General features: G+C 42.0%; 1 protein-coding gene across 1 annotated transcript; it reads left to right on the top strand.

Moving 5' to 3' along the window:
* Positions 1-2,599: 2,599 nt before the first annotated feature.
* LOC133903438 (protein NEN1-like) lies at positions 2,600-7,096 on the top strand. Its single transcript, XM_062344822.1, has 6 exons — positions 2,600-3,000; positions 4,868-5,025; positions 5,228-5,274; positions 5,961-6,024; positions 6,102-6,607; positions 6,688-7,096. Exons 1-6 carry the CDS (start codon positions 2,655-2,657, stop codon positions 6,920-6,922), a joined length of 1,356 nt encoding a protein of 451 aa, XP_062200806.1. The 5' UTR covers positions 2,600-2,654; the 3' UTR covers positions 6,923-7,096.
* The last annotated feature ends 8,538 nt before the right edge of the window (positions 7,097-15,634 follow it).

The following is a 15,634-nucleotide window of genomic DNA, read 5'->3' as shown; positions in this document are numbered from 1 at the left end:
AGAGTTAAAAGGGGAAGCTCCACAGGTGCACTTCACCGTTAATGGAAGCCAATATGATAGGGGTTATTACCTTACTGATGGAATTTATCCAGAATGGGCCATCTTCGTTAAGACTATACTACTTCTTCAAATAGAGAAGGATAAACTTTTTGCAGAATATCAAGAAGGGAAAGGAAAGATGTTGAGTAGGCATTTGGGAGACTGCAATCACGTTTCAACATCGTGTGGCGCCCTGCATGATTTTGGAAGCGGGTTGCTTGCGCAAAAGTCATGGAAGCTTGTGTTATTCTTCATAATATGATTGTTGAAGATGAAGGAGATATGGTTGACATTCCTTTGGACTTGAATGAGACCCCAAGGTCATGTTATGTTCGACCACTGGAAGTCAATAGTAGGCCTAACATTCCCTTCAAGGAGGTGCTAGAAAGGAATTCCAAAATTTGAGCTCGGCCAGCTCATAAACAACTCAAGAAGGATTATTTGGAAAACTTTCAAAATAAGGTAAGTCGTTGAGACTAGTTTCAATAACCATATCATGTAGTCGTGAAAGAGTAGTTTAAATAAGAGAAGCCGTGAATATTTAAAGTTATATTTCAATTTCATTCTGTGCAAATAATTTATATATTCAAAGTTTGTGTACTCATTCAATTAAAGTTCATCTCTGCACAAATTAGTTCATCTATTTCATTTATAATAACATTCATGTTCCTTAAAAAATAAACATAGATGTGGAGTTTTTTTTTTAAGTTTATGGAAGCAAGCAACACAAAACATGACATAAAGTTAAAGCTTATTTTTTATCCGCACTTTTCTTAGATGCATGCAAGAATAAAAAAGTAAGATGCATGCAAGAATAAAAAGGTATAGGATACTATATATACAGCATAACAAACAACTATTATAAAATATATCTTTTCTATTATATTTAGATAATGTGAAAGTATGTTATAAACAGCACACGTCTGTACTACTACTGTACACGCACTAAGGCACGCACCCGCCCCGCCCGTCCCGAGCGCCAGCCAGCCCTAAGGCACGAGCCGCTCCGCCCTATGTCATTTTTCTGTCGGAAGATTTGCGCGGACGCTGCAGGACTCCTTCCTTGCCCTGTAAGCAACCGCAGCCCAGCCACAACCAACAAGTGGCTTTCTTACCCTGTAAAAGCAATTCGACCTGTAAAAGCAACCCAGCCTCCAGAGATGCAACCAACAAGTGGCATCTTACCCCTGTAAAAGCGATTCCACCTATAAAAGCAATCCCACCTCCAGATAACCACGAAAATATTTTTATCATGTACCAACCAAATTTGTATAAATTGATTTGATTTGAAGCTCAGATAAATTAGTAGTTATTAGTTTTATAAAGTTGAGTCATTTTTTTGTTTTTTAATATTACTGAAATATGAGAAAATCGCTCGATAAATTACTAAAACTAAACGATTATCTACAAAACTGAGCGGTTACTGACAATACAGAAAATACAGAAAATACGATCGATAAATTGGTGAAGCCGCTCGGTAACCGGTGCAAACCGAGCGGTTACCGTTCGGTCGATTCAGTTCAAATTCTTGTCGAATTTTAAATTTGATCGAGTAAATTTTAAACGAATTCTCACCAAATTTTAAACAGTTATAACCGCGATTTTTCGATTACTACAATCTAATCTCAGTTTTCGTGCTCCAAACAGTTATTTAAACCTTGATTCTTCCCAAAAACGAGCGTGAAGCGGCGGTGCGAACGAGACCGAGCCACGCGTGATTCCTCCAAAATTCGTTCGTGAGCCCAGCCACAACACTGCAACAGTGTGCCTTCGTTTCCAAAGTGGAGGACCAGTACGGCACCTGGTACCACTAACAACGTGCTTTCCTTGCCCTGTAAGCAACCGCAGTCCAGCCACAACTAACAACGTGGCTTCCTTACCCCTGTAAAAGTAATTCGGTATGTGCCCGAACGTCCGAGATATAACTGTCTAACATCGAAGATTTAATATTTAAAACTAACATTCACAATGTAAAAAATAAAAAAAATCATACAGATCTGGAATTTTTTTTTATCTATTTAAGTTAATTTCTATATTCCGAGACGAAACATAAAAAATAACTTCTACAACAAAATTCCATAACACCTACAACATTGAATTTGAACGTATAAAATATTAGAGATACAAAAATATAGATATTAACAAGAATGGATAATTTTTTAGTCCGAATCTGTACACAGATGCAACATTTTTGAAGAACTTCTGCAATAAATTTTCATAACATCTGAAATATTAGAGCTATATAGGAATTAACACGAATAGATAATTTTTTTAACCGGATCTATACACAAAAGGTTCCTAGGATGCAACATAAAAAATAATTACGGTAACAACTTTTTATAACGTCTGAAACATTAAATTTAAACGTCTAAAATATTAAAGATAAAAAATATTTTTAAACCGAGCTAATACTGCAGACTGGACGGGCCGCCGATACGATGCATCGTGTGAAGGGGATGCAACATATAAAAGCAACCAGCCTCCAGAGATGCAACGGCGATTCCACCTCCTGTAAAAGCAATTCCACCTATAAAAGCAATTCCACCTCCTGAGAACCAAACCCCTATAAAAGCAATTGCGCCTCCTGGTATAAACCGCAACCACCTGTTGACAAGATGGCGATGGCATCCGCGTCTGAGCCTACAGCTACGGCGGCGGAGGGATCTGCGCGGGTGCCCGCGCTTCCGGGCGCAGTTGGTCCCGAGATCGCCTTCTTCCGTGTGCAGACCTCAGTCCCGAAGCGGGCGGGGCAGAGGTACGCGCTGCTCGAGTTCGGCGCCATCCTCATCTGCCCGCGCCGCCTCGTCGAGGTCGCGCCCTACACCACGCTCGTCCGCCCCGCCGACCCGGCCTCTGCCGTCTCTGCCACGTCCGTGCTGTTCAACGGCATCACGCGGGACGACCTCTCAAGGGCGCCGAGCTTCCGTGACGTCGCCGACGACGTCTACGACATCCTGCACGGTGAGTTTTTTTGTCCCCACCCTTTTGTGCACCGTTGTTTGTGCCGAATTGCAACCTTTTGTTGCCGTGTTAATTCATGGAGCGTCGTGAACTGGCTGCTCGCTTTTGTTCACCAATGGGAGACCAAACACACGTTGGATATATGCAGGGCTGGCTCTAACGTTTCGGTAGTTTGGGGCGAGATTAAAAATGAAACCCTATTAAATATAAATTTTGAAATATTTATATAGCACAGTGGCTCAAAGCAATAGTATTATATTTTTTATATTAAACAAATAGTAGTTGCATATATCATATGAAAAAAATAGCATGCCTAGTACATAATAACATAAACAGAGAAAATAAGATGCACATGAAACATATGACTATATGAGAGGGTAAAATAAAGACATACTTCTCAGTCAAGTCTCTGTATTTGTCAGCATCAAGATTAGTAATCACGACTCTATCATCCAACTTTAAAACAGAAGCCAGCTTATCATAAATTTAAAACAAATATAAGAATATAATTATACATGTTAGAGACAATGAATGTAGCTAAGCTTACAAAAGTAAAATAGCATATGAATGTAACTTTACCTGTGGAGATCATCTGAAATAATTTCTTCTAATATTTATAGAAGCGAAGTCACTTACGATGGTATCAATATCAATCTCATCTAGCAAATTCTTCTCAATACATAAAGTCGCCAAACCATTTATCCATTCTTGAGACATTACTGACAATAATTGTTCAATAACTTCAACTATGAAAAGCTTCTTTCAGACGATGCAGAGACATAACACATACACATAGCACAGCCTAGTCAGCACAGAAAACAGAACACATACACAATATATATATACGTATGGGGCCCCTAGGTTTTGGGGGCCAGGGGCGACCGCCCTGCTCGCCCCCCTAGGGCCGGCCCTGGATACATGCAGCCGACCACCGCCGCTTCCCGCCCCGACTCTAAGGTGACGTTGCTTCCATCAGAGGCGGCGCGTCGTGAACTAGCTGCTCGCTGGGTTCATGTTCCAACAAAAGCTTGGTTGTTCTCGCCGTTTTCTTGCCTGCGTTCTCGCGGGTTTCATCATTCATGCCTGTAAAATTCTCAGATCTCGGTGGGTATTCTCAGTTGAGCACCGCCGGGCGTTACGTTTGAGCCACAATGACGTCATAAGAGCGCGATGCAAACTTCCTTAGATCTGCAGGTGGGGTCACGGGGCCTGGGGAAGGTAAGGGCACTTGGGAATTTTCTTATGGGGGCAGTTACTAGTTACCGCAATGGCGGCCCGGGTAATCCTAGTGCCCTCCCCTCGCAACTAGCAGTGTTTGCGTATATGGTCGTTTAGCGTGTCTAGACCAGGGATTTCAATTTCGTTTTACAATATTTTTCGTTCATCGGCGAAAAGACCGAAATTCGTGAAATTTTGTCAAAATTTTGGTCATCTTTCTACTCCGTGGGTCCCACGTGTCAGTGAAAGAAAATTTTGAAATAAAATATTTTATTCACCACCGAAATTATCAAAATTCATGAAATTTCACCGAAATTTTAGCGAAATTTTAATCCCTGGTCTAGACGATGACTAGAACACTAGTCAAGGTCTTGGTATCTAGTCAAGGTGCACAACGATAGAAATTTGAATTCTTATATATGAGCCGTAGGTTGGACAGTCAGTTGGTGTTATTCATTACTTTTCAGCATAGTACAAGCTAAAAACATGGTCTTGCTTATCCCGAACCTAATGTATTTTTTTTACGGGAAATGTCAGGAGTTCTGTCTCAATTAATTAAGAGGGGAGGAATGTTTATGGAGTTTACCATTCTGAACCTAAATATTAGATAAACAATCTCACTCATAAAAACCATGCCAATCATGGACAGGGCGGGTCTGGGCAGGGCACAACATTAAGAGGTTTGATTGGCCAAGAATAAGGGAGGCATTCTCTGAGATTAGTCGGCCACCTCCTGAACCAAAGGGGTTCATTGACACATTACCTCTGCTTACCCAGCGGTTTGGGAGGAGAGCAGGGGACATGAAGGTACAGAACTTTTTGTTGATGTGATATCAGTTTTAATTTCGGAAAGTAGGTTTTGGATAGAAATGAATCATCAGGATGGTTGATGTTGTACCTAAGCTGAAAAATCTTGACCTCTATTGGAACTTCTCATTGATGACACAGCTCCTTCTTGTCTTCAAAAGGGATGCATCTGATGTTCTTTCCTTATCTGTTTCATTTGCAGATGGCAAGCTTAGCTAATTACTTCGACCTAGGGAGGCAAATGAAGAGGTAGATATCATGCTAATCCAAAGTGTGTTGCATTTATATTCTAAGTGCTTTTATGACTTTTAGTTTTCATTGGCAACCTTTCCCATTTAAGTGTGAAATGGTCAAGCACATATCTAATATTCGTATTACATCACATTCTGGAACTTGGCTTGCATCCTTTTAGTGGGTATTTGGTAACCCAGCTCAGCTGAGCACACCTTGCATCAGGCTATTTTGATAGTCATACTCATATGAGGGATTTGGTTGGACAACATGATACCATCCTTGACCTCTTTGCAATTTTCAATATGCAGAATAGTCTCTTCCAGGATATCCAAATTCAACCGCCCCCTGGATCTTCCCAATCCCATCTTAGGATTAGCTCATTTGGACACACTTAAATTCCCAAAAGATGTCACGGGCTACGTTTGCTATTTTATCTTGATCATTCTGAATAGATGTTGTGATTGTGAACTGCATCAATTTAACTCTTAGTACATGTTGATTGGGAATGACCAGCTACCAGACACAAGTGACATCTATTGATCAATATGTTCCGTTTTAATATACTTCTTCAATGACACTCCATTGATATTCATATTAGGAACAGTTACAACTTGCAAATTGAGAGTTCCCTTATGATTCCATTGATTGAACTGAGCTGGAGTTGATTGCCTTCTCCTAATTTGATTTGCAATTATCTACAGGAGTCTTGATTATGTTAGACTGAATCTTGAAGTTCTCAAGTCTTGTGCTACAGTGCTTTTCCTGGTATGTTTGTAGAATTCATTGCTCTGTTTCGTTGTTGAATATAATCTGTTGGCTAAATCTCAAAGTTCTCTTCACAGGAGGCAAGTCATCCAGAGGTTCAGTGGACAACTTCTCCGGTTGACATTACGATGCCAGAGGGATATAATCAGGGAACAAGTAAATCTGTTGAGTTTGTATCCCATATCGAGGAAATGAAGTTAGATGCCACTACACAGATGGATGCAAGTTCCCGTGGCTATTCTGGGTTTGTTGAGCCAGATGATGTTTCACCTGAGTTCATCAAAATCTCAGTTGCTCCATCACAGCAATTTGGTCGGAGAACATTTATCCAACACAAGGATACCCCACTGCAACTTTGTTGTGCAGGGTTGAATGTCCAATTTGGGGTCAGTGCAAAGTTCCTAGACAATGCAGGTTGGCCAAAGCTGAGCATAGTGGTTGAGATCCCTGAGAATATCAGTAAACTTTTAGAATTCTGTGATGATCTTGCTCGGAGGTCATCTCAGGAATCCGGCAGCACTTCTGAATGGAGACCCCTGATCAAGAAGTATGGATACATGAATTATCCGATTGTCCGCCTAAAGTGAGTTGTATTCTATTTTTTCACTATTAATATTTAAGTGATTGTGCTTTTCATAAATCTAACATGGCCTTTACTTGTAGCATCCCTACTACGATCAGCGGTTACTCTGCGATGTACTCAACAGATATATACCAGAAAGAGCCTAGTGGTAACATTCAGAAGCTTGTTTTTAGCAAGGTTGATGCTGCAAACTTGGACCCTTTGTTTGTTCAAGGGAACATGGTGGATGCCGTCTTCTCACTGGAACTATATGACTACCAGCAAAATGCTGGCATTCGGTTGATTGCAAAGAGGCTGATTGTGCATTTCAAATAGCACCATATTTGTGTGTGTGTGTATGTATATACATGTATTAATGTGTGTGTGTTTCATAAAGGGGTACTTTTGATCAAAGATAATCTAGCTAATAGACAATGGCAAGAAAATTAGAAGTGTTGTTTTTGTCATAAAATGGGACGATTAAGCATCTCTTTTTTGACTGTCGATTCACTCCTTCTGCACGGTTTATTGTCAAGATAGCTTCAAATTTTTACCAACCGTGAGGTGTACCAAATTTATTTAGAAATTAGCTTCGTGGTCTTAGCAAACAACGAAAAGCTAAAATTATGGTGGCGGCGGTCACTTTTTGTTGGTCGCTATGACTATGCAGGAATGATATTGTCTTCAATAACAAGAAAAATTGTTATATATACATGTGCACATTAACTCCGTACATGATCTGTTATGCAACAGCAGGAGTACAGAGAGACGGTGGCAGCTATGTGCGTGCACTTGGAGTGGGTGGTTAAGGAGCTTTTTACCCGGTTTAGATGGCAATCTAGAATACGCACAGCGGCTCCTCCACAATAAACCAACACTGGAGTTGTTTTATTTTATTTTCCTTTTGGTGTTTTTTAGCTGTGTGCATCTTAGTTATGTAGAGGCTGAAAGTGTACTCTTAATCTGTATCACCTTGATATAACGTTAAGGGTCAATAAAGCTTCCTTATCTAAGAAAAAAAAATGTTTGTGTGTATAGCTGGCTAGAAAATAGGCTATTGCAGGGTCCCTGATCTCCCATCCCGATCCCCCCTCTCGATGGCTTCCTCTAGTGGTGCACAGGAAAAAATTCTATGTAGTGGTGTTGTAGACATCTCCTCCTAAAGCATCACATGGATAGTCATCACATGTGCCCAATGTAGATCTCAAAGCGATGTATTTTGTCAAAATGGAAAATATCCTTTACATGCTCGTTACTTAACATATATGATTAGCGTTGAGTAGATTCCATCCACCTGCTTTGAAATTCACATTGTGGGCAGGTGATGGCCATCCACGCAGTGTTGTAGGAGGCAGGAGGAGACTTACTTGGCTCCATAGAATTTTTTCCAGTGCTAGAGCCAATCGAGCTGATCTCTCCCACGTGCGATCCAACCGGCATGCCCACGATCCCAAAGAAGACGCGGGCTCCAATAAACCACCGCAAAACTCCATTTCCTTTCCCTTCCCTCTCTAATCCATCCCACCACAGACCTTCGATCCTTCTCTGTTGTCATCCGTGGATCCCATGAGCTCTGATTCTCCTCCTCCTCCCTACTGGAATACCTGGAGTTCTAGCGTTTGGATGTATGGAGGCAGGTCTAGGTTTTGGGTGCCTCTTGGTACATGAGAAGGTCAGTAGGATTTGGATGGTGTAGGGCCAGCCCTGGAGGGGGGCAAGCGAGGCGGTTGCCCGGGCCCCAAAAACCAAGGGCCCCCTACCATAGAGGTATACATGTATACTACTGGTGACCCAACGAAGCATATTAGTCCAAATTCCAAACAATTGGTGACCGGAGTTACATGATCGTACATGGGCTTTGGCCTTTGGTCGGCCCAAAAGAAGCTGCTTTGGTTCCATCGCAGCATGTTAGTAGTATCCTAAATTAGCAATCCTCTCATGTGCAAAGAAGTCAATGTGATCGCTTCATCTCGTGTAGTCTTGATCCGCCTCCTACGCTGCCGCACGTGCTCTTCGGAGGTGGCATCTGGGTGGACTGTGGACTCCTCCCAAGTCGAGCTCACTGATGCATTCTATGATGTTGCTACCGAGTCCTACAAGTCCAAGGCGACAACTGTCAGCTTTACCAAGGAGGTTAGCAGAATGGTTCCCCTTGCTAATTCCATCGCCATTTTTTTTTCTCTTTTACTCTATTTTGCCAACAAAATTGTTTTATGCAAGTCTATCTCGCTACTTGCTACTCCATTTTGTAGTAGAAAACATTGAAGTAGTATGTTATTTGATCTCTGAACTCTGAATTTTTTTAGATTAGTCATGCCTGCTTTGTTCGATGCCGATCAGATTCAACGACAGACACAGTGACATCAGTAGCTCAATGTAAGCCATAAGGACCCTAATCGTTGACTCGGCAACTTGGTGGTCAGTGTTTGCTGTTTGCAAACCCCAATTCACATGTTTCCATCCCCTCCTTTTTACTAATTTTCAACCGTTAAATGTATTTTTTTTATAAAAAAATCAGCACATTCTTGATATCATGTCTTCTAGAAAGCATGCATCTGGCAGCGAAAAAAGGAAAAAAAGGAAATGACTTGATGAGTTGAAGGTGGAGTACTTTCTGGGATTCTTGAAGGTGGATGACACATTTGGTTTAGGGCTTTTCAATATTTGTTTGATTCCATGAAGTCCTTTGGTCTTAATATTGATGATATCAGGGGTCAAGGTTATGACAATGATTCTAATATGAAAGGAAAACACCAGGGGTACAAAGATGGTTGATATGAATCTAGGAGCTTTGTATATGCCATGCGCTTGTCATAGTCTTAATCTTACTCTTTGTGATAAGGCAAAATCTTATGGTAAAGCTGTTTCATTTTTTAGAATTATGCAACGAATATATGCATTATTTTCTGGTTCTACCAAAAAATGGAAAGTTTTGCTTGACCACGTTCCAAGTTTAATTGTGAAATCATTGTGGCATACTCATTTGGAGAGTTGGATCAAAAGTGTTAAAGCAATTCGATATCAAGCTCCTCACCTAAGGTTAGCTTTGTCTAAGTTACGTCAAGCTTGTGATATCAAACCCATGGCAACAAGTGATGCAAAAAAATTATTTCAGATGCTTGGCAGCTTTGAGTTTATACTTGATGTGGTTCTTTGGCATGATGTTTTATTTGATGTAAATATTGTGAGCAAGAAGTTGCAATCACCATCCATGTGCATTGACTCTACCTTGCAGCAAATAGAAGGTGTAATTAATTACTTTGACAAGTATAGAAATGAAGGGTTTTCTTCTAGTATGATCATTGCCAAATATATTGCATCTGAAATAGGTGTGGAGCCATCATTTCTAGTAAAGTGTTGTGCTCTAAGGAACAAACAACTTGATGAAACTGATTACAATGAAGAAATTCTACAAGCTGAGAAGGCTTTTAAAGATGATTACTTTTTGGTTATGGTTGATATCGCAAACACTTCATTGAAAAATAGATTTGAAGAACTCTAGCATTCAAAATTATATTTGGGTTTTTACTGAGCTTGACAACCTTGAATTCATTGGATGATATTGAACTGAAAGTTTACTACGCTAAATTTGCAAATACTTTATCTCTAGATGATTCATAGTATGTTGAGTTCAATGATATAATGTATGAGTTAAGGGTTGTGCAATTGACTTTGCTAGATAGACCAATATTTTCTATGGAGATTTTTTTTATATCAGAGAAGCAAATTGTTATCCTAATATTTCAATTGCTTATCGACTCTTATTTACTGTGCATGTGACTATGGCGTCAGCTGAAAGAAGCTTTTCAAAGTTGAAATTATTGAAGAACTATTTGAGGTCCACAATCTCTCAAGAAAGATTAAATGGTTTGACAATTTTATGCATTGAGAAGAAATTATTGGATGAATTGATGTTGATACTATCATCAATGACTTCATATCTAGAAATGTTAGAAGAAATTGTTTAAGATGATCTCTAGAAAGTGTTTGAGGTGAGCATTATTTTTTTATATACTTTAAGTATTTATCATGAACAATTTTTTAATGCACAAAATATTATCTTTATAATTTATTTATTAATTAATTTTTTGATGTTCCAATTCAATGGGGCCCTGTTTTTAGTTTCACCCCGGACCACTAAAATCTAAGAACCGGCCCTGATGGAATGGAGGTGGAGGCAGTGTGGTGGGCACACGCAGGCAACCCGCGCCACTGCCGCCACCTTCTAGCAGTCCAACACCCCCTCTCCCTTCCATAATTGACGCACCACAGGAAGCTCACAACAGTAGGAGGAGGAGATCGGAAAGGTGAGAGAGGAATTTATGTCCCAGCAAGGGGCAAGGCAGGAGACTTGGCCGGTCCATCAGCTTCGGTCGATCCTTGCTGCGCTGTTGATTTGATCTCGGCAGAGAAGATAGGGTTTGATGGGACTTTTAGATCTTGATTGCAGCTTGTGAAGCTCTATGAAATTCTGAATTAATTCATAGGTGGATCTGCTCAAACACAAGCTCGGATTTGATGATGCTTTCAACTACAAAGATGAGCCTGATCAGAAATCAATACTCAAAAGGTCAATGCCCTAGTTCATGCTCTGCTCAGAAATGTCTATATCATTTTGCATTCAATTTGCTCAGTCTGATGAAATCCGTAGGTACTTCCCCGACGGGATTGACATCTACTTCAAGAACGTCTGTGGAGAGATGCTGGAGTGGGCGTTGGCCAATATGAACACCTATGGCTGGGTAGCTATTAGCGGTGTCATCTCTGAGTACACCGGCGACAGGCGGTGCGCGATGCTAGACCTGATCAAGGTGATCTTCAATTGGATCACCATCAGGGGGCTCTTTGCCTGGGACTTCCTGGTGAGGTTCAACAAGTTCTGTTATGGGCAAAATGATCAAACACTGACATTACAACTGCCATGGGCAGTTGCTTGTATCCCTACAGGGAGTTTCCCATTCGGAATGGATGCCTTCCGAACGGGCATAAACTCACCCATGCAACTTGTATATATTCGTGATCAAATCAATGAAATAGATATTCAATTCTCTTTTACTCTATTGTCTCAATCATTCACAATATGTCATCAACACGCTCATCCCCTAATCGGCCGCATCACTTAAGCACACACAGAAGAAATGATGGAGAAGACCGAACAAAAGGTAATCAAAATGAAGGAGATGACTTATCTCTCTCAGATATTTGTCCACAAAGAAGATGGCACTAGATCCCGACCCTTCACTACCATGGCCACCCCGTGGCGCTGCACCATTCTTTAACCCTTCGGGGTGGTTGTCTACAGCGGCAACCCCACCCTCATGGAGGCGGCCACACCCGAAACATCTCCTCATCTGGGTCACCGTAGATGAGCCCGTTGTCATCGTCATGGTATCATCTCTGCCTCCGACATGTTGCATCCCATGGCTCTCCATCTCACCAGGGGCATCTTTCCTCCTTCCTCCTGTGATGTCGACAACATTGTTGGTAGGTTCTTCTCCAATGATGCCTAGGGTGCATCGGGCATAGGCGGGAGGGCAGGGGTGGCACCCGCAATGGCGCCCTTCAGGTCGGACGGATTTAGCTCGACGGTGGTCGCTCCTCCATCGGCGATAGCGCCTCCATCTCCTTTGGCCAGCTTATCATTTGGGCGATGCCCCTTAGGGGCACATGGCACTAGGCCAACGATAGCCCTCCAGCTACACCCAGGTAGTGGTGCAAATCCACCCGCCATCCTCATGGTGGTTAATCAGCCCTAGGTGGTGGCATCCAATGCCAGTAGTTGCGACACCCCATTTCCAAGGTCTATGGCAGTGGCACCCCATCGCCAAGGCCGGTGATGGTGGCACCGCATCTCCAAGGCCGACAGCGGCACCCGAGGCTAATGCCTTCCAAGGTGGAGTGCGGCCACCGCATCCTCAAGACGGTGGATGGCCGCAGCACATGAGGATGGCCGCAACGGCCAGCGGCGGGGGCGGCAACCCTACACAGCGCTAATTTGTAAAAAAAACCCTCTAGTTTTCACAAATTTTCGTGTCAAAAATCAATATAAATTAGAGAACCTCTATTTTTATATTTTAGTTCTCAGACTATATGTAAATTGTGTTCTGTTGTATTTACCTTATGTAGATATGCATTTTGGATCCTCAGGTCATCATGAATGGCACGGTGATGTGTACTTTCTGCCATTACTATGTATTACCTAAGTAATATTCCACATTTTAATATAATTACAGTTTAATATACATTTTCTTTTGCTTTCTTGCAATTATTTATTTTCATTTCTGCTGCAATTCAATTTTTTATTTAATCCTTTGAATAAATAATTTGTGGAAATTTATGCAAAATTTTGGTGATTACCTTTTTCATAGAATTGGCACAACACAAAGTAGTAGAGCCTATAACATTGGCTACAACTATAGTGTCATCCGCCTTAATTGGATGGAGTCCATTATAGCAGTGAGTTTCTCACCTACTGCTGTGAGGTCTAGACGATATGGTGATTACCTTCAACATGTTTCCCAATATTTCACATGTACAGAGCCTATGTATTTGGATATGACTGCATGTCACCTACTTCTTTAGAAGTGAAGTACAATATGTTAGCAGGGAATATTTCGCCTATCATGAAGGTCTACACCAATGATTATTCAATACTCATATTGACTTTTAATTTTACATTATTACAACATTTACATGATATTTAATTTACTCTCATAGTAAACTAATTAAGTTCATTGTATTTCATGTAGGACATGGCTCATATAACCAACAAAGATTTTCAAGAACTCGCGTTAGATGGTAGTAACAATATTTTTCCATGCCTCCTTACTCTAAGCATTATGTGTTCAAAAACCCGGCACATCATGATCTTTTAGAAGCACAATAAGGAACATCTTCATCTGATGACTCCATCTGGCTCTCTTTGTGGTCCCTAAATTTGCTACATTTAACAAACGTTTTACTATTTCAGTTTCAGCTGTAATATGAAACTAAAAATTTAATGTAATGTATGGGTGTAACTGAAATTAGAAGCATTACCCATTTTTTGACTAGGCTCTATAGTCTGATGCTCACCATCAACATCAACAAGCCCTTGTGATTGATGGTGCCCTCGTTGATTGAACAAACTGTGTTGATCAACCACACTACTACAGAAATAATTTGTACAGACGGTTCAAAAACCCCGCATGAGACACTTTTTCGAACCGTCTGTACTAAAGAGTCTATACAAATCAAGTTTGTACATACATATTGTATTGTATTGATATGACCTACATGGTCAATTACTATTCTTGTACTAATTTGTGACATTCATGTTCTACTTGATCTTGTAACTACTTGCATATTCCTTTTTCCCCTTAGCATAATTGAAGCTATTGAAATAGAGTGTAACAATCTTGGGCCTTACTTACACCTAGCGACCTAGAGAAGCCAAACAAAAGCACTGGCCTACTGTTTCACAAAAGTACTCTAACGCAAAAGTATATCCTAATGTAAAATCCCTAATTTTGATGGTCTGCTTGTTTACACCCAATCTCCCTTGTAATCCAAGACAACCGTAATGCATCACTAGAAAATGACAAGAAAACTTCCTGTTCTCCTTAATTTTGAAGATATCAGCTACTATCAACATATCTCCCATTTGTAGAACATGTACCCCTTCAAGCATTGTGATGCACTTGTTGATACTTTAAGGATCCTCCAATATCTTCTCCTCAATAGCAGCAAATCGATCTATTTCTTCCTTCTTTAGTTTTAGGTATCTCTCATGAAATCCATCATCAAGGCTAGCAGGTTAGCTCTTTTGTTTCTTTTCACATCGAGATTCAGGAACCTCTGAAAGTATTTGTGTGGAGCTAAGTGGGACATGAATGTGATGCACAAGATTAGAGGAACACTGCAAAAAAAAAAATCCAAATTGCCTTCCTCAACCTCTTCATTAAAAGGAAACGGTTTGCTCTGATCGGGCGGGCACGCGGGGTTGCTCGAAGGCTGCCCGGTGGGCCCCCCTGCTGCACCCGCTAAAAGGCGACATGATGACGACAAGACCGGACGGGGACACAGTTTCAACCCCCCCGGTAACGTCAAGCTGCAGCCCATGATGGTTGCTTTCCATTTATGGTGCCTTGGGACTCGTGCCATCCTTTCTGGGCACGCCAGGCCTCCCTGACAGGATATAAGAAGGGGTGGGCACCCCGGAGAGAAACAAGGTCTGAAGAAGGTGGAGGTGAAGTGATAGAAGGCAAGTTCAAGAAATTCAACAGACAAGCAAACAAGCTAACGAAGCTGAGCAGAGGCTCACGAAGACCGAAGCTCTAGACTTAGACAAAAATCCTTCTAGCGCAAGAGACCCACAGAGAGGCATTCCCAGAGCATTTATAGGATACAAACAGGAGTAAGGTATTACGCTCCGTGCGGTCCAAACCTATCTAAAATCCCCTTAGCATTTATTTCCTCTAGCATCCGATCATCCATCCCGCCTACATCTCCCATATGCTCTCATTTAGTTCACGTACGAGGTAGATTAAGAATCATCCCCCCGGTCGAATCTCAAAGGGGGTCCCTCCGGATCCCCGCTTGTGGAGTTCATCCTCCGACAGCTGGCACGCCAGGTAGGGGGGTTGCATCTCTGAATCCGGCTTGATTTCTGCAGAAAAGATGGCAGGCGGACATCGCCTTCAACGCACCAGCTCCAACTCGAGCGTAGAAGTGGAGCCCATCGCTCAGGAGGCCCCAGTTTCTGCTGTTCCTCAGCAGCAGCAGCGGTCGGCCCGTACGGCGCCCCCTCCCTTGGGGACAACAACGCTGGGCCCAGCAGGGCCGCCGCCGCCGTCGTAGGCGGGCCGCCTAACCCTCAGCAAGCAGCAGATGCCCCTGCTGTGAGATCTACATCTGGACAGCGTCGGGCACCGTTACAGCGCAGGCTCGCCTTCGGTGACGCCAGCCCTGGGAGTGCGTTGCTTGCGGCGCAAGCACTCCTCGGACACCCGCCTGTCCAGGCAGCAGGGGAAACCCCAGAAGCCCGTTGGCTGCAGGAGGTGGTCGCCC

The sequence above is a fragment of the Phragmites australis genome, chromosome 21 (assembly GCF_958298935.1).
Source record: "Phragmites australis chromosome 21, lpPhrAust1.1, whole genome shotgun sequence".
NCBI lineage: Eukaryota > Viridiplantae > Streptophyta > Magnoliopsida > Poales > Poaceae > Phragmites > Phragmites australis.
The sequence above is the reverse complement of the archived record's forward strand: the minus strand, read 5'-3'. Positions and strand labels throughout refer to the sequence as shown.